The 24,694-nt window shown below is 44.9% G+C and overlaps 1 protein-coding gene across 1 annotated transcript; it reads left to right on the forward strand.

Moving 5' to 3' along the window:
* Positions 1 to 1,514: 1,514 nt before the first annotated feature.
* TMEM45A (transmembrane protein 45A) lies at positions 1,515 to 24,582 on the forward strand. Its single transcript, XM_049824850.1, has 6 exons — positions 1,515 to 1,626; positions 13,265 to 13,474; positions 15,690 to 15,902; positions 16,643 to 16,827; positions 19,022 to 19,167; positions 20,579 to 24,582. The coding sequence occupies exons 2-6, from the start codon at positions 13,285 to 13,287 to the stop codon at positions 20,670 to 20,672; spliced, it is 828 nt and encodes a 275-aa protein (XP_049680807.1). The 5' UTR covers positions 1,515 to 1,626; positions 13,265 to 13,284; the 3' UTR covers positions 20,673 to 24,582.
* The last annotated feature ends 112 nt before the right edge of the window (positions 24,583 to 24,694 follow it).

Consider the following 24,694-nt stretch of genomic DNA (forward strand, 5'->3'; position numbering starts at 1 on the left):
GTGGAAGTGAGGAATCCCAGGAAGTGATTCTTGCTTTACTGCCAAGACAAACACATCAAACCAATGGTAAAGAGATGAGGTAATCACAATTATCAGTTTCATTGACTGATTTAACTCAGCCTAACTGAAAACTTCTGCAACAGAAGGATATGCATTAGGTAGGCATTAATGCCATTACGTGAGATACATTCTGCTGTCTAAAAACAATTGCAAAAGAGGTCGCTCAGAGCAGGAAAAGGGAGCAGCTGCCACAGAAGCTGGATTTCTGAAACAATTTACAGAGAGGTGGTCCTTCTGGAAAATATTAATTGCTTTTCTCTCTGTACTCATTACATCACCCAACCTGCAAAGGCATCTGCTTGCCAGATGCTGAAGTGTATTTGCTGGAGTAGTATTTACCTGATAGTGAAAGTGTCACTTTATACTAAAGAGACAGGCATGAACAGAGCTCCCTGAGAAGATAACCGAAGGTGAAAAGGTGTCAAACAGAAATGCACTGTTGATCTAAGTTTTCATCTTCACATGGAGTTAATTTCATCCACAGATTTCCCAAAGCAAAAAGATTTCAGATCCTGAAAAGCAGAAATCTTAAATTAAGGGACTTGGGGGTGGGGGTGGTGCGTCTCAGAAATTCGTCCAAGTTATAACTAGCTGGTGGGGAGAGTTGCACCTCAGCTTGGCTATTCCGACAGCCCCAGGGGAGGCTGGCAACACAAGAGCTTGACGCTGACAGGGGTGGAAGGGGTCAGGGAGGCTTCTGGTGTAGTTTAAACAGAGCTTCAAAACCTGATTATCACAACTTCCTGGCAAAGACCTCGAAAGCGGATTTTTTCCCTATGTAAGGTTTGAGGATTTCGTTGGTTTTCTCTGCTGGCTAACGTGACAGAGGTGGTGCAGCGCAAGATGCCTTTCATGGTACTGTGAGTGATTCAGTAATGTCACTAACACCGTTCACTACAGCGCGACGTTTGCAAATAGAACTGCGGCTTCACCCCTTCGATTTTATTTTTAGACATTCTTCTTTGGGATTCAGGGCTCTGCCATACATTCCTGCAAAATTACAGGAACTACAGCCACGGGTGCTCATTTTCGTGGAGAAAACCGAGCGGGGGGGGGTGGGTGGGGGGGTGAGGGGTGTGTGGAATAAAAAGCCTCTGTTAGACGCAGCGATCAAAGGAGGGCTTGTGTGCCAGAAAGTCTCTCTACTTTTCCTCCTTTCCCTAGCCGGCCGGGGCTGGTGGGAGCCGCTACCTCCGGCCGTGAGCCCCGCCGCCAGCCCTGCCCGCTCCCGGCTGCTTTTCCTGGAAAGCGGGGCAGAACCGGCGCCGGATCCCGCGGAAACCTCGCTTTGCCCCGAGCCCCTTCTTCTTTAGCTCTGCCCTGGGGTCCTCCCCGGCCAGGCGGGGAGGAGAAGCGCCCGCCCCGCGGCGGGGCCGCCCGGGGGGAACAGCTGGGGCCAACAACATCTGGGGCGGTGGCGGCGCGAACATCTGGGGCGGTGCCGGCGCATCCCTCGGCGGCCGCAGCTGGAGGGTCCCGCGGCCGCGGGGCTGCCCCGGGCCGGCAGGGAAAGCCCTCGGAGAGGGGGCGAGGGAAGGCGGAGGAAGAGGCTGCGAGGGAGCGCAGGTAAGGGCAGCCCGGCTCTCTCTAGCCCCCCCCGGGGGGGGGTGGGTGTAGGGAAAGGCTGGGGGGGGGGGGGTGTTTGTGTCCCCCCAGGGCACAGAGGGGTGAAGGCAGGGCGGGCGGGCAAGGGGGTTTAATATTCCCGGGTGGAAGGGCAACAGCTACTCCGTGTTTGCCCGGACTCGGTCCGTTGCGGGGGTGGGGGACGACTCCCGAGGTAAAAAGCGCCGCCGGGACTTTGAAATGAGACGTGGCTTTCCCGAAGGTTGCCGGTGTTAAACCGCGGCTGTAGCCCTTGCAGCCATCCGGGGCGTTTCACCCCGTGTGCAGGAGTTTTTGCGGCAGTGGGTCTGGATCGTCGAACAAAGGGGGATTAAGTGTTAGGGATGGGAATAAAACATTCACTGTAGTTTTATGTTTCTTGCCTGATTTTCTTTCCTCTCTCTCTTCCTTGGATGGCTCAAATGGAGACGTACAGCCAAACTTGAATTTCCAGGCAAAATTGAGAGAATTTAAATGTAGCCACGTGCACTTACTGTATGAGAGAGACCCTAAAATTAGACTATCCCAGCCTCTCTAGTCTATTTCAAAATAGAATAACCCTTGGAAACACACTTACAGTCCCTGCATGTGTTCCATTTTGTTTCAATTTTTCAGCGATAAATCGCATTCTTCTCTCTCAGTAATGCCTAATACTTGACATGGTGTCAAAGATTTAATTATCTTTCTGATAAGTGGCTTTCTGAAATTTCAGAGCTTAGGAACTGAAACATAAAAATACTTCAAAACAAAGTATATATGCTTCTTCATTTTTAAACGGAATATATGATGATTACTATGCATTTACACACCTAGGACTTGTGATTTCTCCAGTATGCATAACTTTGTTTGCATCACCTTATGTTATTGTAGAGCTCTTTAAATTATGGCATATGTTGTACCATAAGCCGCCACAAGTACTTTGTCATTTGTAAAAGCAATGTATTCGCTATCCATTTGAGATGCAAATTCATCGTTGACTCTGGAGTTACCTTTCTGAAGTTTGCTCAGATGTCTTTTCCTGCTTTTCAGCGTTGCTTATGTGGGCTTCTCCTGCATTTTTCTCTTTACAAATGGAGTTGGGTAAACTAAACAGATTTCTCTCAGTTGTGGAGAGTGTGGGTAGAAATAACTGCTGGGGCAGAAAAGTCAAATGAACCTTGAGGAGTGGCTGGAATAATTATGCCTCTGTTTAGGCAAACAGTTCTCTGTTTACTCTTTTCTTGCACACCAAACCTGCCTGGAAATACCATTTTACTCAGTACTGCAAACAGCCAGTGCAGCAGCACAAAAACAGGCCGGCCCCTTGTTTTCCAGCCTGAAGATGTACATGAGTCAAGACTCCTCAGAGTCAAACCTCTTGTCGGCTGGCTCCTACTCTGTTTCTTAGGTGTGACCAAAGACACTCATGCTCACTTGCAGTTGGCAGCAGTAGTCATTCTGACCATCTCTTCCTAGCTATGAGCAAGGCAAGTTCCTAAACCCAGGGATTATAAATAATTAAACATCGTTTTTGAAGTATCTTAGTTTTTAGCAGAGTGCTACTCTACTGTGCCAGTCCTGTCATATTGTGCAGCATGAGCCCAACCTTGAGTTCTGGTATTGCTTTTTGCTCCAGAAGATAAAAAGGAGGCTTAAGTACTTCCTAATCAATTTATGCCTAAATCAGAGCCTGCTATAATATTTTAATGCTATCTGAGCAAAATTCCTAAAAGTCTTCCTCCACACGACCTTGCACTTGAGGCATTTCTAAGATAGAGAGTGTAGCATCTGTAACACCAGTGGGTTTGGAAAAGGATAGAGCCCCTTGCTGTGGCTGCTGGTCTGACTGAATTACAAAGCTCCTACTCCATAGCATTACTCTTGCTCCCAGCATTAATTCAGTTGTCTGAGGGGCAGCAGGAACTGAACCCGCTGCTACTGTAGCCTTGCATTGTGGAAGACTCTTCGGTTTCTGCTAACGTTGCCTTAGCACCAGCTGATTCCCATTCATGAGTATGAGGTGGTCCCGTAAAGAGGAACTGTACCTGTTTCTCTGATGCATTTTGATTTTTCTAGCTGGGCTAACTCAGACAGCCATTTCTCCCAGCTATGATCAATGTTACAGACTGCCTTGCCCACTCTCCCATTTATTCATCAGTGTTTCCCTTTCTTTTCTGATCCACACAGCTTTCTGCTGCTGAGAGTGTGTTGGTGATAGTTGGTAGAGGCAGTGCGTTTGGTCACCCTTGTGACAAGCAGCACATCAAGCAACCTGATCTTGACAGACAAGACTTGCAGCGAAAAATTCCAGGTACAAAGTCAAGTCAGCCAAGGCAAAGCTCTAGGTGCAAATCCTACCTTCTGCTCTGTTGCATGGCTTTATGGAAATTACTGACAAGAAAGCTTTTTAGAAATTTTTTTCCTTCTTATCACAGCACAATGTTGCAAGCCCTAAACACTCAAATATCATTGGTTACAGCATCCAAATCCATGAGATTTAAACTTTTATGTTAAATCACTTTGCCATCTAAGAGCCCCGAAGGCTCACACTACCTAACTGTGCTCCACAGAGAGACAGGATGGCTGAAGGCTAAGAATCACTTAATCAAATAACTTCAGAAAGCAGAGGTTCAGGAAAAAGAGGCTGGATCTCAGCAGCAAGAGACAGCAAACTGCAGCACGGTGTCCCACTAGAAGCCAATACTGCGGACACATGCCCCTGGTTTCCAGTCTCCTCCCTAGCAGGGGACAAGAGAAGTTCAGCCCTCACAGATGTCACCTGCTTGTTGCCCAGGTATGAGCTGTTAACGAGCATCATATTGGGTAACTGAGCCGGTTCGTAATTTTTTGGTAAAAGAACTGAGTCTTTCCTACGAACACCAACAGGGACGTATTAATGCTCTTGCATTTGTTGAGATGAGGTCCCTTCCCGTGTTTGTTAACTTGAGGCTATCCTTAAGATGAAAGCTTACTAGTATGCACAGCACAGCGTGACACTTCTGCTTACCATATTTTGTTGGTGTTTGGTGATTCTTTAGAACAGGGTCTTCTATGTAATATTGCAGTTTCTCGTTCGAAGGCCTCAGTGACCCCAATATCTGGTACTGTACATAACAAAGGGAAATCTAAATGCCTTTTCTGCACAGTCACTAGTCGCCACAGTAAGGGAGCAACCCTTGCAACCAAAGAATTATAAATCATACTGTGGTCAGCAAGCCCTGTCTCCCATACCTGAAGATCTGTCCTTCTCCAAGAACAGAATTTCTCACTTTTCTCTTTCAGACCTGGCTTCCTTGCAGGCAGAAAATAGCATTTTAGACCACTCAAACACTGAGTTTTCTCAGTAAACACCCTTTTTTTTGGGTTGCGTCTTCTTGTCTTCAAGAAGTATTTGGAAACCTAAATAACAATTGCAGCAACCTGTAACAGTCTGTAAAGCGCTCTCTAAGTGTCAGATGCAGGATTTGTCACAGCCCAGGTGGTCATTAGTATTTATTACAAATATTTGTCATAGTCCAGTGGTCCTGTCAGCTTTGCTGTCTTACTAGATCCTTCCCACTGAAGCCCTGACTGTCTCGTGAAGACACTGTAAGGGAAGGTCCCTCAAAGTGATGCTAACAGAAACCAAACCATATTTTATTTCATTTCCTCTCCAGAGCTGGGCTTTCAGCAATAAAACATCAGTTGATATAACAAACTTTTGCTCTCTTAACATTTTCCTAGCATGTCTATTAGGAAGAGGAGAACATGCAGGTGAGCACACCTGGAACTACAAGGAGCGGCCAGGGATTATACCCTACAAAAGTGGGTTTGGTAGGATACCCAGGGAGCAATCTTCTTACTGGCGGCGTGACCTCTGCTTGACCGTGGACCTCCAGGGATACCTAGGGTCCTGCAGAGGTCATTCACTGAAGTGACTGGGGCTGTTTTAAAGACAGTAAGAGGAACTGAGTTTAAAAAGAGAGACCACATAGGAATTTCCCTAGCTGGCACAATTCATGTTAAAATTGGGAAGCAGTAGGAGCTCTAGCTAGCTGAGCCCCGTGCCGGGTGGGCTGGAAGGGGGATCCGGTCTCGGATGTCAGTGGGATGTCGCAGCAGGTCCTTCCACCGCGCCGTCTGTCTGGCAGCGCTCAGCCGCTGCTGCACACAATCCAAAACTTGCTCGAGTCTGCTGGGTTGGGAGCAGCCATGCATCAGCAGTACCTCGTTTCGAGGGCAGCAGTCTGCTGTGACCCTCTGCGGGACGGGAACTGCTGCTCTGCAGAGGGGACGGCTGGGAGGTCGCCCCACAGGAGGCAGTGGCTACAGGCTGCAGGGGCTGAAGCCGAACGTACTCCCGCAGGAGGTAGCACTCGCGTACCTGCAATAGTTAACTCACATACCCGTGCTATTTTACCCTTTATTTGAGGCAGTGCTAGGAAATACTAGGGTTTGTGGCCAATAAAGAAACTATGAATCTTTCACAGGAAAAAATGACTCTTACGTATCCCGTGCAATTACAAGATTTAAGTTTTTGTGCGTGTATGTTTTTTGAACTTGTGGTGATGCGAATAAAAGGCTCCAAATTGGCAGTCCTGAAGACCAAAAATTTCACATCCACAGACTAGCAGCTGCTCTGATATCAAGAGCCAATGGTAAGATTATTATGGAGTGTTTGTTGTCCCTGGATAACCCCTGGAGATAGCCTGCTCAGCTATGGGAGCAGAAACAGAGTCAGCAGATGCACAGAAGAAGGGGAAAGCAAGCCAGAAAACTGAGGGTCACGAGAGATGAAAAAACACAGTGAGGAGCACTCAAAGGGCTGAGAAGGACAAGTATCTGGGAAGGAGGAGTTGTTGACAGATGCAAGGCACTGAAAAAAATAGAGTAGTTCAGGTTGCGGGCTGAAACTCAGCACTATGAGAGACTGTGTCACGGAGTCCCTCCTGTCTAAGGCCAGTCTATAGATTTCTGGTCATTACCTCTTTGGGATTTTTTGTTTTCATCCCTGTCTTGTAGGCCTGATTACTTTTTTTTTCAATGGTTGAATTCTTCTCTTTCAGGCTTCAGAGATGCCTATTCATGACAATTCTTTTTTTTTGACCTGGAAATCTTTATCTCCCACACCCTTAAGCCAAAAATATCAAGGCTATACTGTCATTTTTTAGCATTTCAAATCTGAAGTCCTGCTTTCATTAGCTTATACAGTACTTAGGTCCAGTTTAATTCTGAAGGAGCTATAGGTGCCAGCTGAGTATTTCCTTAACACCAGAGCAGTGATATGATCTGGAAAAATGGGGCTGTAGTTGCTGAAACACTTTTAGACACGACATGAAATCAGTACTGCATTTAGTGAACAAAGTAATTACAGCAGACATTGTTTTTCAGATCAGCATGGCTATCCTTGATATTTACAATTTAATGGCTGCAGGATAAAAGGCACTTGCCTTGTGAATACATCTGTAACTGCAAGTAGGAAACTTTGGCAGTGAAGTAAAGTTGTCTGTGATTTTCTTTGTCTTAGATGCATTCAACTTCGCTGGATTCCAGTTTTCAGTAAAACCTGTATGATCACAGCTTGTGCACTGCTTAGAAAGTGTCTACAAATGTGTTATTTCCTCCTCTGATCCGGGTGCATTATTCTCGCTGACATCATGATCGATTCCTGTGGCTGTTATGGATAAATAAACATTTGAAATCAAATATTATAAACTCCACATCATTGTTTCCTAATCTAGCATATGGGAGAAAAATACCTCTTCAGTTTTAGCATTGCAGCAAATTTGCTTATGTTTCATCTTTGGGTTTAGCTTTTGTTATCCATATGGTTCTGTAGCAAAAACGAATGCACTGCAGCAGACTGAGTTTGTGGCCTCATAGCTTGTGTCATTTCTGGAAAAAACCCCACATTTCTGGTTGACAGCCCTCTTTAACATCCCTCAGGGCTTGATAAACACAGGAAATTGCAAGGCATACTGCTGTGGCAGGAGAATGTGCGGGGAAGGGAAGCTCCCTGCTGCAGGGCCAGCTCCGGCTCAGCTACTGCTTGTGTCCCCGTCCAGTACAGGTTACACTGCCTAAGCCCCTGGCTTTTTTTAAAGGGAAAAGGGGAAAAAAACGTAAACTAGTTCTTCAAGAGCAATTGAGAAGCCATCTGAGTAACCAGGTGGTATAGCTAATTTCTCCATACCACTTGCAAGTCTTTCCTTAGTCCCCACATGGGCGGCCTCAAGACATCAGGAATCAAACTGGTAAATGTTATGAAGTCAGAAGATGTTTAAATCGATCCTGTAAGTCTGTTTCTTGCCTGCCTTTCATGCTTCTGCTGGTGTAAGTGAGACGAGATAATTTTCAGGCTAAAAAGGCAGCTTTTAATACCCACAAAAATGCATGCCTTTTCCTGAACTCTCACTTGGAAACTGCCTTTGCTCATCCTCTCCTTTGCCAATGGATCCCCATATTCCCTTCAGACCCCAACGAGTAAGATGCAGCCTGAACCGAGGGAGGAATGTCCCAGGTATGCAAAGCATTACTGCTACATAGGGAATTTGTGGGCAACTGTCAACAACCTATATTTGGTCAGCAAATTTTGAGTGTAAAACACTTTTGCAATACTATGCAGCTTTCTAATTGCTGGAAAAGCCTGAATCTTGCAGAGCTTTCTGTGATTATTGCAAGAAAAACCATACTTGGAATTCTCAGAACGTGAAAAAAAAAAGCAACTTACATTCACAGGTAGCTGTAAATTATTCGCGTTCCTTATTCCAGAAATATTGCCTGGTACTTAAAATTTCTAAACTACCTTGGCAATTGAGTTTATTGCCATAATTACACCTAATTACCTTTTTCTCCAGTTGCTCTGCGACCACAGGGATCTGGGTCAGGGGTGCCAGATTGGGGCTCCTGGGTGAGGTTGGTTGGGGCGATTAAGGCCCATGGGTGCCCTTGAACCCTGACAGCAGCCTCCCCTCCTGGTGTGCCCCACACCCTCCCGAGAGTGGGGTTTCAAGGAGTACTTGCTGTGGAAAGTCCGAATCTGGGCTGGAGCATGCTCCTTGTCTGCTTCTTGGGCACACGCCTCGGGGTGGCAACCCTACTGGTCGGTGGAGAGGGAGCTTCCCCCAGCTAGAGTCCAAAATTTGCTTTGCCAGACTCCAAAATTTGGTGGTGCCCTGGCTGCTGCAGCCCCACGGCTGCTGGTGAGGGTGGAAGGGTCCTGGGTGGTGAGGTTGGGGGTGGAGATACGAAAAGCTGAGTGAGCCCGCAGGGATCCTGGGGGTGCACACAGCAGGTAACGGGGGCGATTCTATCAGCAACGGTCAGGGAGTCTGCGTTCGCTCGCTGGAAAGCCAAACCCTGTCATCCATGGTGAGGGCTGTGGCTGGGCGATGCCGGCTGTCTGCGCGCCTCTTGAAGGCACCAGCACCACTGGCTTTGCCTGGCGGGGCTAGGAACAGGATTTGGACCGAGTTGAGGTTGTGCAAGCAGGTCACCAGCTGCAGGTACACGTGCAGCAGCTGGTGTGACTGGGTGGCTTTGGGCGGCAGTGGAGGGAGCGTGGGCAGACCCCGCGTGGCCGAACCCAGACCTCACGGCACCCAGCTGTGGGGCTGCCTCAGGGTTTTCTCTCCTTGCATCTCTAGCAGATGATGCTCTCCAGGGAAGGTGGTGGGCAGCAAGGAAGGTTTGAGAACATGGCCGTGGGTCTGCCAGCACCCCTGGCCCTGAAATCACTGAGGAGAAAAGAGGGTCTGAGATTTGCACGTCTTGCAACATCAGTCCTCCAAGTGATTTGTTTGCTAGCTTATGGGATAAGGCTCTGTAAAAATTAAACCCTAAAATTTATTAAGTAGTGTCATAACACGTTGACACCATCTTTGTCCAATAAATAGCACCTGAGAGAACAAAACTGGCTGGCTCCCAAGCCGTGCAGAAGAGCTGGCAGGAGCTGCTTTGTCCTGGGCTGCACAGGGCGATGCCAAAGCGCAGCGTGGAAAGGCAGCAGCCTGCCATCCTGTCCTCCTCTCCTGCCACCTCTTGTTGCACCCCTGCCTCACGCCTCCCAGATCCACCTTCTGACCCCACGGTGGTCTTCGCGCAGGGAAGGCTCCGCTTATCCTCGCCGTGTCCTCAGTGTCATACTAAGCCCCCAAACCATGTGATAACAACCCGGTTTACTTGCAGGCAAAACTTCCCAGTCACATCAAAACTGTGGGTGGTAGCAGTTGACTTCTAGCATCGCTGGAATAAACTCTCAGGCCTGCTAAGAGAAAATTCACAATTTGGCAAGTTTTATCAGTTTAAGGTGAGCTCTGTCATGATGTTTTCAAGTTTACTGAGGTTTTAAAGTATAATTCATATAACTCCTTTCTGAAGGTGACTGTGTTGACATTCAGTGTTCCAAAGGGCTGCCATAACAGATGGCCTGCAGATATGACATGTCTCCTTCTTGAGAAATCCTACAAAAGATCCCCAAGGTCTTCAAATGAATTCAAACTGAAGTCTACACTCTCTAAAGCTTATAGTGCGTGATTGTACTGCTTATAGCAGAAAATCAATTTTTCTGATTCTGTTTTGTTTATGTTGGATATGCAGCAGCTGCTGTATCAATCTTTTCTTCTTTTCCCTTGTTTTGAAAGGCAAAAATAGTTTTAAACAGAGTATCTTGATGGATTACCCAGATTTAGGACAGAAAAATCCTGCAGTGATTTGAGCTCTAGATAACCCAGGTGTGAATTTACAAATTGAGAATTACTTGTGAAGTTTTGTGTACCAGGCAGTGCAGGTGACATCAACACGCTGTTCTTCATTTGACTCTTACTGCAGCTGTACTCTCATAGAGGGAGGCTTTTCATAGGTTTAATTTATCTTTTTAATCTAGTATCTCACTTTGATGTGGGGTACAGGGTAAATCTTTCCATTTGGAGTCCTATGTACCTGTGGTGAATAATAAAATATCTAATGAATAAAGTCTTTGTGATGAGTGGTGTTCAGTGAGATCAGACATACGGTGAGGAAAAGCCACTCCCCACTCGTCCCCAGTTCCTGTCATTCAAGGAAGGAAAAAAACCAATGCGTCTGAAAAGACAGCAAAGCCTTTCAGGCCAGCAAGTTTTAGAAGAACCAGAAATTAAGGCTTTCAAAGCAAAAGAAGGATTTAAGGGTTTAAAGCAAAGTTAAGGCGATTGCCTAAAACTTCAGCTCCTGCTAGTACTGCCCTTTTTTGAGGCAAATAATGGTGCAGTGAGTACTGGCAGTGATGCACAAGCCGCTCAGAATCTTTGAACTAAAGAAGTCCCGAAATGAGGTACCTCTTCTGTGAGACCGTGGGGGCTGGGGCTGCGCCCCCCAGCCGTGCCACTTGGAGCCTGACTGTGCCGTAGGCCGCTCGAGAGTGAGCGGTGCAAATAAAACACGCAGGCATCAACCCAGCGGGACTTTAAGGGTGGTGGGGGAGGCAGAGAAAGGGTCTTCCAACCCTTAAGACCCTCGGCTGCCGCCTCCTCCTCCTCCTGCCCTGCCCAGCCACCCCTGGGCCAGGATCAGAGATGCTCAGCTCACGAGCAGGCTGGTTCAGCTCCACTAACACGTGCTCAGCCCCAGGGAGGCTTAGAGCTTAATTCAGCGTTTTGCGAGCGGAGGTGGAGGTGGGCGCCCGTGCTGAGAGCCACCTGCCGGGTCTGCCACCGCTCGCTCCTCCCCACGGCTTTTGCTGCTCTGCTCTCAACAGGCGAGGCAAAGCCCCCCACAACAGCTCTGGGCATGGCACCCTTGCTTTTCTTCTTGACGGGAGACAAGCGGCGTGCCGGAGCCCTTCCCCGCAGAGCAGAAATCCCGTATGGAGTCCTTTACGTTTCATAAGAATACATAAGCACGTCCCTGGTTCCCTTTTTGGCTGCCCCACGGCTGGCAGGCGCTGCTTCCCTGGGCTCGCTGCAGCCCCCTCGGCACGCTTTCCTTCCAAGCTTCGATACGCGGACGCCAGCACTGGCGATACCCGTGAGGATACATCCAGAAATGGGCTTGCTTGGGCAGCCAGTATCACGTTTCCCTTTTCTTGTACCTCAGTCATACTTCCCTAGAAATTAGCTGAGGGGAGTTTTATCCAGGGAAAGCTTGTAAAGCTCACCTCTCCCCTTCTGCAGCCCTTCCAGTGGGAGAGATCAGCTCTGGGAGAGGATGGGACAGACAGCGGGGGCAGGACCCTCTTCAGCATCCCTGTTTAAATCACAGCCTGCCTCATGCTACGCATGGACAGTCGTAGGTTTTTCTCCTCCTCCTTTGTGGCTATATAGGTCACCTCTCCTCATGCAGTTGGGTAATAGTCTTATTGCAGCTTCAGGACCTGTACATGTGGAAAAGTTTCTCTTCTTAAAAGAAATTTTTTTTAAAAAATTAATGCTTTCAGTGGAGTTTAGCCTCCAGAAATAGGAGAGGGCTCACGCTACGTGACTAGACAGCATTACGTGAACCATCTGCAAGTACTCCACGGCCCGCAAGCCACAGTTTAAAACTTCTTATGCAGAGCTGACCATAGGAAATACTTACTGAAAAGAAAAATATACGAGAGCCTCCATGTTCTATTCATAACCAGATGACTCCAGTGTAGCGTGGTGATCAGATTTTTAAGTCACCAACGATAATAACAGAAAGTACAGATTGCCAGTGCTTCTAAAGTGGTGATTATTGATTGTTGCAAAGATTTAGTATGTCTTAGTGTCATGAAGCACAACAACAACAACAACAACAACTCAGTTTATAATAACTTAAAGAAAAATTGCAATTTAATGTTAGAACTGTCATTTTAATGAAGAAGCTGTTGGAGCTAAGTTAACTCTCCTAAAAGTTGGGATGATGACCAGAATTACTAGATTTTATTAATGGCACTGCTTTTAAATGACTGTGTAACACTGACCAACTAATAAGCTTATCACTCAGTGCACTTGATGTACTTGATTATACATATCTAGTTGTGGGTGCATAATTCACCTATCAAACACTGAGAATGACTGGATGTTTTCTCATCATATATGTTACTATCGTAACATTATGATATTCTCATGTTATATTATGATGTTATGATATGTCATGATATGATAACATAACATCATGATATGACATTGTCATCTGAGATAATGAGACATCCGGATTGAAATACAAAATACAATTTATTAGTGAATAGTTACCCATCGGATCTGTATAAAATTCATTTTTCCTTCAGTCAGGTGTTGTCTTGATTTCTGTTTGTGGAGTAAAGAAACATAAAACCCTCTCTAAAGGTGAAAGAACCAAATTGTGAATATTCATGTTCTCTCTATTGCTAGTACAACTTCAACAGCATGACATAGTGTACTGTGGCTTTTTTTTCTCTTAACTTGCCAACTGCCAGCGTTGCATTTCAGGTCAGCTGCTTTGCAGTTGGGTCTCTTGTTCTGCAAAGCTATGAAACTGGGGGGACTGGCTGGGCGTTTTGAACAGCCAGGGAAAATAAGTACCCAAATTTATTTTTAAATAAAGTGCAAGTATTTAATTCAGTGACACCCTTTTGATCTATGCAAGGAGATAGATACTTTAAAATCATAACCCACAGAATTCTCCCACTATTCCCATAATCGATCTGCATTTGTTTCACTTTCAGGTATCGCCTAGCAGAAAACCATGGGGAATTTCAAAGGGCATGCCCTCCCTGGAAGCTTTTTCCTTCTTTTTGGCTTGTGGTGGTCAGTGAAGTATCCACTGAAGTACGCCTGTCGAAAAAACAAGAACGCTTGCTACCTTGGTTCCAGGGCAGGATTTCAGCGCCTGGAGTTTGTTGAGGGGATCATCAAAGCTGTCTTTGCCCTCATTGGTAAGCAAAGTGGACTTGGGGCTGTGCCTTTTAATACTTTATCTTTTTAAATTTTGTTCTCTGATAAAACATATCTCATTGTGTTTTGGTATTTTGTCCTTTAAACACCATGAATCTAAGAACTGATAGGGCCACTGATTTTGATTACATAGTTAGGACCGTAACACGGTTTCCCTCCGTAGTGCTCTTTTGGAACTTCTTTGAGGTCTCCTGACTACTTCACAGCTAGTCTGTCTGAGTGTTCATATGCTGCTTACTACTTCAGGGAGGGAGATAAGATATTTAGGCAAGGGGAGGCTCTCACCTGCAGACTGGGAGCACCAGACTGTGGGGGCATTGCTTTCCTATTTTGAATCCAGCCGTCTCAGATGTCGGTAGTCTCCACTGAGTTCCTGATAAAATAGGTAAATGCAGATGCCTCTTCATTAATGTCATTCAAAAGTGAAAATATTCACACAGAAAGACTGAACTACAGCTCTTATTGCTGGAGGATTGTTGCAACAGAGTGTGTGCGGGGGCTGTTTCTCCTTCTGTTGGGGACTGGCCTGGGTACAAACCCACAGGGATGGTTTAGTGAGCTGTGCAGCTGACTGGAAGTGCCTTGTTTACATTCCAGCAGGCTGTATGTTAGCAATTTACCTTTATAGAGTAAGTAAGCTAAATAACAGGGAACATGGGGAGCTCAGCACGTGTGGCTCTCAAGTTGAACAGGATCTTAATTTTTAGTATTTTTAGGTTTTTAGATTCTATCTTCTTAGGGTTTTAGATTCTATCTATCCACTCTTCTTTAGATGCTCAGAGTTGCCTGGTTTTTAATCAAGGTGCAGGCTGTGCCACAATCTTGTTCTTGCTTTTCCTTCCCCTCTGGGAGTTGTATCAGTTAAGATACATCAGCACTGAAGTGGTGTTGTGTGTGCGGTACTCACTTTGATATGCCTTCAAAAATTATCAAAACCTAAAAAATAGCATTCATTTAGAGCTGGGAGTGGGGATATCTTTCCTACAAATCTCCCAGCCAGTGTCTAGAGGTAGTTGGGCAGCTAAAACATGCATCTAGTGTTTTTATTTTCACCCTGAAACAAAAAAGCTATTATTGTAAAGTATGGTAATTTCAATTCCAGTCAAAAACATGGACAAGAAACCCTGGCAAGGATAAACAGTAAAAGCAGCAGAAGGAGTAAAACCTGCTGTTTCTATGTTAGGAAAACTTGAAATAAAGGTGGAAAACCACTGCATTTGCTCTGCGGCATATCTACTTATACAGCAGGATGCTGGCCCACATTTTATAAACAATATAATAAACTTTAACGTTTTAAAAGCATAACACATTTTAAACCCTTCCCAAACTTTATTGATGATATAAAGTATCTAAAAGCAGCTTTCCCCTGCCTGGAATACTGCAGCTGGTTAGCAAGACACCGAGGGGCCAAGGTAAGGGAGGTGGTGGAGAAGCAATTCAAATACTAACTTGGTATACATTCTCATGGGACCTTTAATAAATCTGCACAGTGGAGGGATTTCCTTCTGTGGCTTTATAGGAAAAATCCCCTTTGAATTAAGAGTCCGAACTCTGCCATCCTGCATATTGCAGGGGACTGAAATGGTAAATCTTTCTTTCGGGCACTTTAGCATGTGTTATACTCATGTTTGGACCACTGGGAAAGGCAGCTGAAAAATTCAGTCAGGAGACTACTACAATAGCAATTGTTTAAAAAAACCCCAACAAACAGCACAGAATAGCTGTCTCCTTTTTCACTGCTGGAAACTGCAAGATGCGAATAGTCGCATCAGGAGTGGAGCTGAAGCCTAGTTTCCTCTGGCTTTCTCCCCTCCGGATTATGTGATGCTTAATATATGCTTGAGCTCGCTCTGTGGTCTTTCCCTCAGCAAAGCAGGTTATTTCATCTCTCCTCCACCCACTGCCTATTTTCTTGAAAATTTACATAAAAATATTATCTTTGAGGCCCCTGTGCATTTTCACTTGAATTTGGACAACACGTTAAAAACTTTATTGGGAATGGCCAAACTGGGCAGAAGGGAGCAAAACATAGCAATCACCCAGAGCAATCCTCAGGCAGCCAGACTAAACCCCAAACTGACTGGTGTTATGCTGCGTGGGGATATATTGTTGCCTCTGTTGTTTGTATAAAGACTTATCCTCAGTCTATACCTTAAGCACCAGGACAAATACTTATAATTCTCATTTCATGCGCAGGAATGGTGGCCGAGCAGTTTGTTCCCGACGGACCTCATCTGAAGTTGTATAATTATGAGGAAAAGCACTGGGATCACTTGATGAACTGGCAACATGCCACCATGTACCTCTTCTATGGCATTTCAGGGTTGGTTGACATCGTGGCTCACGGGACCAACACACTGCCAGTGGCCATGGACAGGATGATGCTTTCCTTAGCAGTGTTCATTGAAGGTCGGTTTACCTCTCCCTGCAGAGGTGCATGTGAAACCCGCAGAGGGGTATCAGTCTTTGGTCTGGGAATCTCAAATCAGCCTGAGAGAATGAGCCTATGGGAGCTGGGTGTTTAACTCCCTGAAACGCTTAAAAAAGATCAGCCTTGGCTCTCCTGCAGCTGCTGAGGGCTTGTCTGCACTGCAGCCCAGAGCATGATCACACGCTGTAGAGGTGTATCTGTGCTTTTCTAACTGGCTCAGGTAGCAACAGAAAAGTTATGAAAATAGCAGCACAAGCCTGTTTCGGTTAAGCGCTCGGTAGTTCGGGCATGTGCTTCAATGTATGTACTGACATGGTACGCGACTTGTTAGCTAAAGCCAGTGTGAGTGCATTTACCTGCACAGCAATTGTGTGTTGGAACTGCACTGGAGACACAGTTCATGTTTTCTGTACGCAGCCTCTCTCATAGCATCCCCCTTGTTACACTGCAGAGGCAGGTGAATAAGACTTTTTGTTAACGTGTTTTAAACGAAAGGTGACAGAGCTGCAGCTGCCCAGGCAATTTCCTGGTCTGAGCTCAAGAGCAGGAGTACACAGCACACAGCCATCAGTCTTAAAAAATTACTGTCCCTCAGTTCAGCTAAGAAGGTGATATTGGCATAAAGAGAAATGCTAAAGGTTCGCTGTTTTCTAAAAGTAGATGCAGGGGGATTACAAGGGAAGGAAATATCTTAAACTGATCACTTAATTTATTCCAGGTTTTCTGTTTTGCTATCATCTTCATGGGAGAGCCATGCTGGATGTTCATGTTCATCAGTTATTGCTATTCGCTATCTTTGGAGCTGCTGTTTGCATATTTCTGGAAGTTTTCTTCCGTGGCAGTATTGTGCTAGAGATGCTCCGTACAAGCCTCTGTATATTACAAGGCAGCTGGTTCTGGCAGGTAGGTCACTTTTCTGCCTTACGAATTTCTTCCTTCACCAAAAGTAGTCATTTACCCCTTTGCAAATGTTTCATAGGTGATATAATATGCCTTTTAAACACAGACCTTGAAGGACTCATAGAAAACAATGTGCTCTTAATGTCCCTTTAAAGAGATGAAAGTATTTATCATATCTGCTTTACAGATGAAGAAGCTATTTTACTTCTAATAAAAAAAGCTAAGGTGGTTTTGTTGAGCTCTCCCTTGTGATTGAACGACCCCTCTGATCTCTGTAACATCCTGTTCAAGATTCACCAGCCAAACGGCAGTGATTGCACAGCCTGGCAATGTACGCTCTCCTTTCCAAAGCCAGCTCCCACTGTCAGCTGCCGGAGCAGTGAGTAAATGTCCAGCGGAGTACTGGAGAGGCGAGGCAAAGCACCTATTGCCATTGCGTGAAGAGGAACAAAGGCGCAAATTATCTTTCGTGTTGGTTGCCTCTTTCTACTTTCTAAAAAGCGTTTCAACAGTGGCAACCTAGGTTTAAAAGGTATTTGAGCTCCCGATTCGCATTAAGAGGCTGAGTGATGTAAGGCCTCCTGCTTTACCAGTGTTGGGGAAATTGAGCAGAAGAAGCTACAGCCCAAACTTTTATATTTCAGGGATGTGGCTCCCAAAAGGACTCTTCAAAATGTAGCTGCCATGCCTTCACTAACTTGTGACTCTATCCAATTAATAGATATTTGGTAGCTTCCCTTTCTCTGCTGTCAAACAAGTGACAGAATTTAATGAATTGCTCGATGTTGTAACAAAGAAATAGGAGCACTAGTGCCGATGTGTGTTTCATCTTATAGTGGAGAACTGAGGTCCCTCCAGTGATTTTTCTTTCCGGCATGTCTAGACTAGCTTCCCTTTTTTATATGCTGGCCAGACACGATTAATAAAAACGTTTGCTGTTCCTTAGGAGAACTGGACACTCAGCACCAAATCAAATATTTAAATACTTGTTCTGGCAAGGAGACAGACCTCCGAAACAGCAGTATTTTTCTATAAGTGAATGCAAGAACCTAGTGCTGCGGCACTTCGTGTTTTATTTTCTTGTTTGTAAACTTTTCTTCCATGATTTATGAAGCTTTACATAAGAGGAATTAGTTGCAACCATTTCTTCTTTGTTGTCTGCCTGGTCTAATTATAGAGCAAGTTATTTATTTAGCTTTGGAGACAATGTAGTTTTTGCTTCAAAGTAAAAAATTGAAGAACTAAAAATACAAGAGGTTTAAGTGTGGCTTTTTCTCACACCTGCATAAGACTTCAACCATATGTGTGACTGAAAACCACATACTGGCTGCAGCATGACAAACTTGTAAAAGGTAAAGGGACTTTCTTTCTGCATCATCAACACCCTCATTCATTGAATTCTCTGCATGGAAATGCAAAATGCACTCCTCCACTCCTTCTTCCTCTCCTCCTCTTCTCAGCTCCTAACTTCTCAGCTAAACTGCTGAGCGGTGACTTTGAAGAATATTAGGCAGTACAGAGGACCGGTGCTTGTCAAGGCAGACCCCTGTGTAGCCATGGGATTACTAGTTTCCCAGCTTATGCATTAATCTGAATTTGATCTTTCCCAGCTCTGAATAAACAAATCAGCTATGTATTTCACATGAACTTACAGCCTTGGGTGAGAAAGCTCCATTTTTGCATGATTTCAAAACCTGACCTTTTCCCTGGATGACCCAGAAGAAAGAGACTTACAGCTCGCCTTTATTTATTAATTTATTATTCATCTTCTGAACCATGTAACACAGTCCCAGATGCTGTTGGGAAGGAGTGAGTCAGTGCAAACGGCCAGGCAGGTTTGCTGGTTGGCGATGCGCTTGCAGTTCAGACCATACACGACTGAGCACCAGCCCCTTTCCTTACAGTCCGTAATTGTGATTGCTGCAGGACTTGTTGGGCCAGCTCCTTAATTTGGTGGGCAAGAGCAGGAGGTCTCTGGGACTGGTTCTGCATCTTCAAAGGCATTTCTGCACAAAACTGTGTGAAATGATCCATCGCACCTGAGTGTGACTGCAGAATTGGTTTTAATAATGATCACAGAAATAATCAGCACTGTAAGAAAATGAAATGCCTGCCTTGTGATGGGTAGCATAATACATGATATGGCATAGGATATATGTCAAACGACACTTGCTAAATATCTTTTATTTTATTACAGATTGGTTTTGTGCTTTATCCTCCAAATGGGAGCCCAGAGTGGAATCAGACGGATCACACTAATATGATGTTCCTGACCATGTGCTATTGCTGGCATTACGCCTTTGCTTTTCTTATACTTGCAGTGAATTACACAATCGTCAGCTGGTAAGTTACTTGAAACGCTAAAATGTTGGAGACCAGTCTATTTAGTCTAGCAGGAGCTTTATCTTAGAAAAGTTTCACTGACAAATCAAAAGGTTTCCACATAATTAATTGTCTTGCAAAGTAAAATAAAAATAGATATTGCTAATCAATGAAGACAACGTGACTTATTGCTTCAGTGGAAAGGGGAAAAACATTCAGAAACTACAGCTCCGACAGCACAATGCTTCTCACATAAAATTAGCTCTTTTTGATAGTGTTCCACATTTGTAAGTGCAGAAAAAGTTACAAGGAGGAGAGACCTTTTTTCCCCACATCATCCGTCTTCTCTCCCAGTGCTCATCACTCTAATTCCAAGTGGCTTAGTCAGCAGGCTTCATGACTTGACTTTGAAGATTACTGGGCAGGTTTCATTGCTAACATTTTCCTGTGATTAGACCTGATTTCTTTTTCACTACCCAGTTTCATCCCCTAATTTCTAAAGTCAGCCCTTTCCCTCGCCATCCAGTGCTAATTCTAACAAAATTCCAACTGTAGAGTTAACTTGGTTGTAAAAATGAGCCTGATTTTGCCAGGTGTGATCACCTTCTGCCCACAGGACCTTACCAAGCCTTCGCACGCACTGTTCTAAACATGTTTCTCACCCCTCGCTTTACCCCTACCATCCTACTAGCCCTATTTTATTGTGCTTTGGCCATATGTAGTTCTTGCAGTCTTGCACTGAGGGGGTGCCATGTCTTTTTGGATCTCAGTCCAAAAGGCACCGACACTCAAGGCTGGGTAACTGGTTCGTTGTGTAAAGGATGGCAACTTTAGAGAAGGTGATGGCGACCTTACATCCCTTCTGATGCTGAGAACGGCGGCTGCTGCAGCATCGGACAGGCTCCCCCAGGCTGATCAGGGCATGCTGCACACAGTTCCCATCCGTGGGGAGGTTGGCCAGACTTGCTTTTCTTCACACCTTTATAGTCCTCTTCCAAGTGAATACAGCTATCAGTCTCGTACCTGCACAACACTGAACTTTCTAGATGTTACACTGAGGGTTTGCTTAAGGTGGACACTCTTAGATGTATCCATAGGAACAAGCTCTTACAAGTAGTACATACAGGTGGTATGGTTAAAGGCAGCACATACTAATGTCACGGTACACGCTCACATTGTGTAGCGGTCACTCATGCTAAAATACAGGTATCTACAATTAAGGCCTGGGGTTAAATTCTGCCCAGATTCTGCTCAAAATCAGTATCTCCTCTTTACGATGTCTTCCACAGTGGCCCACTTCGAGTCTTCATAAATCAGTCATCCTCGTTCCCCGATGAGATGCAAGAGTCAAACAGTTTTTTACCATGTAAAAATAGCCAGATAACCCTTTGAGTTACTGTTGACAACTCTTTTTTTTTGTTGTTGTTTCCAGGGCAGTTCGTTCAAAGGTTAAACAGTCCCAGTCCATGGAAATGGGATTACTGAAAACATCTGAACGAGATCAGGAGTCAGAAGATGAAATTTAGTATGAATATGGCTTGACTAGTTTACCCGCTCTACCATTAGGCTAACTGATACCTCATTTCTAGATTTGTTTGCCATCTTATTCATTCTTTACTACAACATGCTATGCAGATATCATCCCCTGGGTACTGTCTACATCTACACAGTTACATCTTTATTTGCGGAGGGTAAGCTTGGTATCAATCTGTGGTGATTGCACTAGTACCTTGCTTATCACATGATTTAAAGAAAACCAGACTAATATTAGACAGACTTGGACTGGATGAGGTACTGTGATGAAGTCTGTGTGTTTGCCTCATTAAAAGCTAAGTAAAATGCTTTCCAGCTGCTGCTGAATGGACCTAATCCATAATTAGGGTGTCCAAATAAGCATGTTTGTTGCCCTGCAAATAACTGCATAAATAACTGTGCAGACCTGGTAAACAGTAGAACAAGAGAAAACAATCAGAGTCTTACAGCTGTCTGGTATAAGACCTTCATGTCTCTGCTTGTGGATTTACACTAAATGGAAAGAGCTACTCACTGCAAACCCATTCAGCATTTCCTTGAAGAGCGTAGTGTGTTCACTCTCGCAGAGACACTACCAAGCTTCGTAGGAGGACCAAAGAGGTGTACAATGATCAAAAGCCACTGCAGTTATTAATTCTCATTCCTAGATAGTCCTGCCTCTTTGCTATATTTGACTTTGAAAGGCAGTGAAGCGACTCTGCTTTCCTTCAGCACATGGAGCAACTTCTACTCCAGAAAGGCCGAGGGGTGTCCAGTGGGGCAGCACCCAGCCACAAAGCCACTTTCTTTCCCAAAGTTATTTCCTTTCCTTCAGTGGAATTTGGTGGAATTTCAGCAGGCTTTGTAGCAGACACGCGACCGGACCCAGCAGCTGGGTCAGGAGCGGGTAATGCCGATCTGAGGGCAGAACGAGATGGATTTGCATCCTCTTCTCTGTGTTGCCCCCACAAGCACTGGACAGCCTGCAGAGTGCTACATGGTGAGCTGCAGGAGGGCAGATGTTGCCTTCATAGTAGCTCTAAGCCCAGCTACCCACAGCAGTGAGTGACTTACAAAAATAGATGTATTTTTTAATTGCATTTATTTTCTCCACTAAAAGTGAAGTCTTGATCCAGTGAAAAACAGAGTGCCCTCCCCAGCACTCAGTGTTGCTTGGAATGTGCTCCAACCTCAGTGAAAGGGAAATAATTGATACGTGGCAAAAGACATCAGAAAATGATGTTGTATATAAGCATGCTGCCCCTAGGGGGTGGACTTTTGAAGCATCACTCTGTCTCTAATACATCTTTCGAAAGACTTGCACGGGCAGCTGGGCAGGAGGGAGCACTTGCTGTGCCACCGCATGTATGCTCTGCTTTCCAGAGGACTGAGCACGGGATGCATGCCGGTGGCCGTGGGCCATTTTACATATCTGTCAGTGATCCTTACAGTGATCGTTCTGGAAAACAGCCCTTCACTTCAGAACACCTTCTAAAAATATTATTTTCTAATTATTTTCAGAAACAGGCTAGTGCAGGACAACAAATTCTGTTCAAATAGTACCAGTGCATCAGGTTTGGTGCTGCAGAAATGTTTTCCTTCTATTATTCAAATATTTTCAGATGCTGCTAAGGGAATGCAGAGCTGGACTCTGGTAGATGAATGAGAGCTGTAGGATCTGGACCCTCTACTTTTGAGTTTCCCCTATTCTTTTTTTCAGCGTGAACCAGAAAAATGAGTAGCATAAAATTATTAGTTGCAGTAAGCTGATTGCTTAAAAAGATATGCAATAAAATAGTTTGTAGTTCAAAGGGATCCCAGGACTCGGAAAAAAATTTTAAAGGCTTTTTCTAAAGCTATTTCACCTTCAATGCAACATGCACATTCACTTCAATTTTAGGACCCAACTTGTACCTTCTTTTTCTCGAGGAGCACCTTCCTTAGCTGCACGTGCTGTTAACGCTGAATTTTAGACCACCAGGTTTATCTATGCCTTTCCAAAATCAGTGAGATTATTTATTCTGAAGGAGGTCTTCAGCAAGTACTTTGCTTCTCACAGGCGAGAACAATGCAAGTTTCTTCACGGCTTTTCTTGATAAATTATATTGAATACTGTACAAATATTAAGGTGCTGTATCTCTAAACTAGAGGGATAACCTAAGCAGGAAGAAAAGCATGATAAACTGGCTGAGCTTTGATATGTCTTCTTAGAAGGCTTCACTTGGTAATTTTTTTTAATTATTTTAGATCTTTGCCAAGTATCATGAAGTGACACTTGTAACCAGGTGTCAGGTTATCCAGATGAATCTACTTTGGAAAGCAAGAATAGCTGGCTCACAGACATCTCTATGTTTAGAAATGTAAAACAGGAAAATGCAGGTGCATATCCAAAGATCACTACTTTTCTTAATAACTGTTTGCCCTTCTTCAATGCCTTTCTCTGAAGAGCCTTGGAAATTTTGGCAAACTTAATGAAGTCTGTCTCAGGACATTCTTGTAAACTAGGTATCGGTATGGCATTTTTATAGCTCCGTGTCTCAGCTTTGCAGTGGTCTCACCGTAAACTTTGAATTAATTGATATTTACTCTGCTCTGCAAATCTAAGACTTGAGCTTCAGTACTGTGGTTCCATTAAAATCAGATTTTCTGTTGGCATAAGCCAGAAGGAAGATCCACAGCTTTGCTGAGGAGCTTGCCTGTTAACTGCAGCAGGGACACATTGGCCAAATGCAGCGTGTCATCACACCCAGCTGTAATCTTGCCTTCATCGTGCCACATCGCTCTCGTCTTTAAATTGTTGGGATTATTTTGAAAGGACAGGATTTTTTTTCCTGTTAGCATAGTTGGGGTACAAAGCTTCTGCAGTGGTGGGCAGTGAAGACGATGGTTATGTATCAAAGAGAGCTTGGGGATTATTACAAAAGTCGCGATAAGCCCAAATCAGCTGGCAACGTGAGCCTCATGGGATTCAGTAACCTGAACGAGCTGCGAACATGGAGGGGGCTTAGCAAACTCTCCTTTTGAAAAAACCTGCTTTCTCAGAAACAGAAAGTGCCAGTACTGGAACGCGATGGCCAGAAGAGCGGCTGCCTGCTGCAGTTCCTCCTCTGAGTTCCTCAGCCTGGTGGCCCCGGCTCTGTCCTTACCTGCTCCCAGGCCTCAGCCCAGCACTGGCTGCAGGTCTGCGCGTTTTCTTGGGAGAAAACGTGAGCAGGACTCAGCCTGCTGAGAGGTATCACCTGTATCTCCCTCTGCCTCCCTGCTGTGAACCTCCCGTAAACGATCAGAGAACTGGACGAATAAGCCCATCAGACACGTCTGCTGGTTTTGGTGTAACCACGCTTAGCAAAGATGCCTTTAAAGAAGCCCAACCTAGAGGCTAATGCAGTCTGTGACACAGAACTGTACGGCAGGCTTCTTACAAAAACTCTTTCTTTGCCTAAGAGAAGGTGGCATTGCGTTACTGAGCTTGAAGAAACGCAAGGAAAACCAGATCCCGAGTAGTCTCTTGGATTTAACTTTTAATACTTACAGTACCCATGGACTGAGTGTCATAGTGGGGTTTTGTCCTGATGTATTTTTGGTGCCACAAAGGAAAGAAACACCCCGTTTCAGGGTGTTTTTTTGCTACGTAGAACACCTGACTCATTCTTCTCAAGCATTGTTCAAAAGAGATGCCCAGGAACAGTAAGGTAGCTATTACGACAGAAAAGGTACAACCTTCAGCAGTTCACAGATTTTGCTTGAGTTGAATGAGTGGAGGGAAGTCTGACAAGTTTACAGACGCCACTCAGAAAAAGGTAGCTGCTCTCAAGAAAATTTAAGTTATTGTTAAATATCGGTGCCTTGGAAAAACTATGATAGTTTATTATAGACAAGACATGCCTGTAATTTTATTTAAATAAAATTGATTTATTCATATAAGATGTCTGTCATGTTTTCAGGGGAAAAAAAATAACCATTTATGGGGCAGGATGGGGTGGGATAGACATGTTACTCTCATAGCCAACCCAGACATTTCAACGAGTTGCACTCT

The sequence above is a fragment of the Accipiter gentilis genome, chromosome 21 (genome assembly GCF_929443795.1).
Source record: "Accipiter gentilis chromosome 21, bAccGen1.1, whole genome shotgun sequence".
Lineage (NCBI taxonomy): Eukaryota > Metazoa > Chordata > Aves > Accipitriformes > Accipitridae > Astur > Astur gentilis.

Excerpts from the sequence above, each read along its gene's own strand:
- TMEM45A (XM_049824850.1), top strand. The coding sequence starts at position 13,285 with ATGGGGAATTTCAAAGGGCATGCCCTCCCTGGAAGCTTTTTCCTTCTT. Across the intron at positions 15,903-16,642 it reads CTTAGCAGTGTTCATTGAAG|GTTTTCTGTTTTGCTATCAT; the intron begins GTCGGTTTACCT and ends AATTTATTCCAG. Across the intron at positions 19,168-20,578 it reads AATTACACAATCGTCAGCTG|GGCAGTTCGTTCAAAGGTTA; the intron begins GTAAGTTACTTG and ends TGTTGTTTCCAG.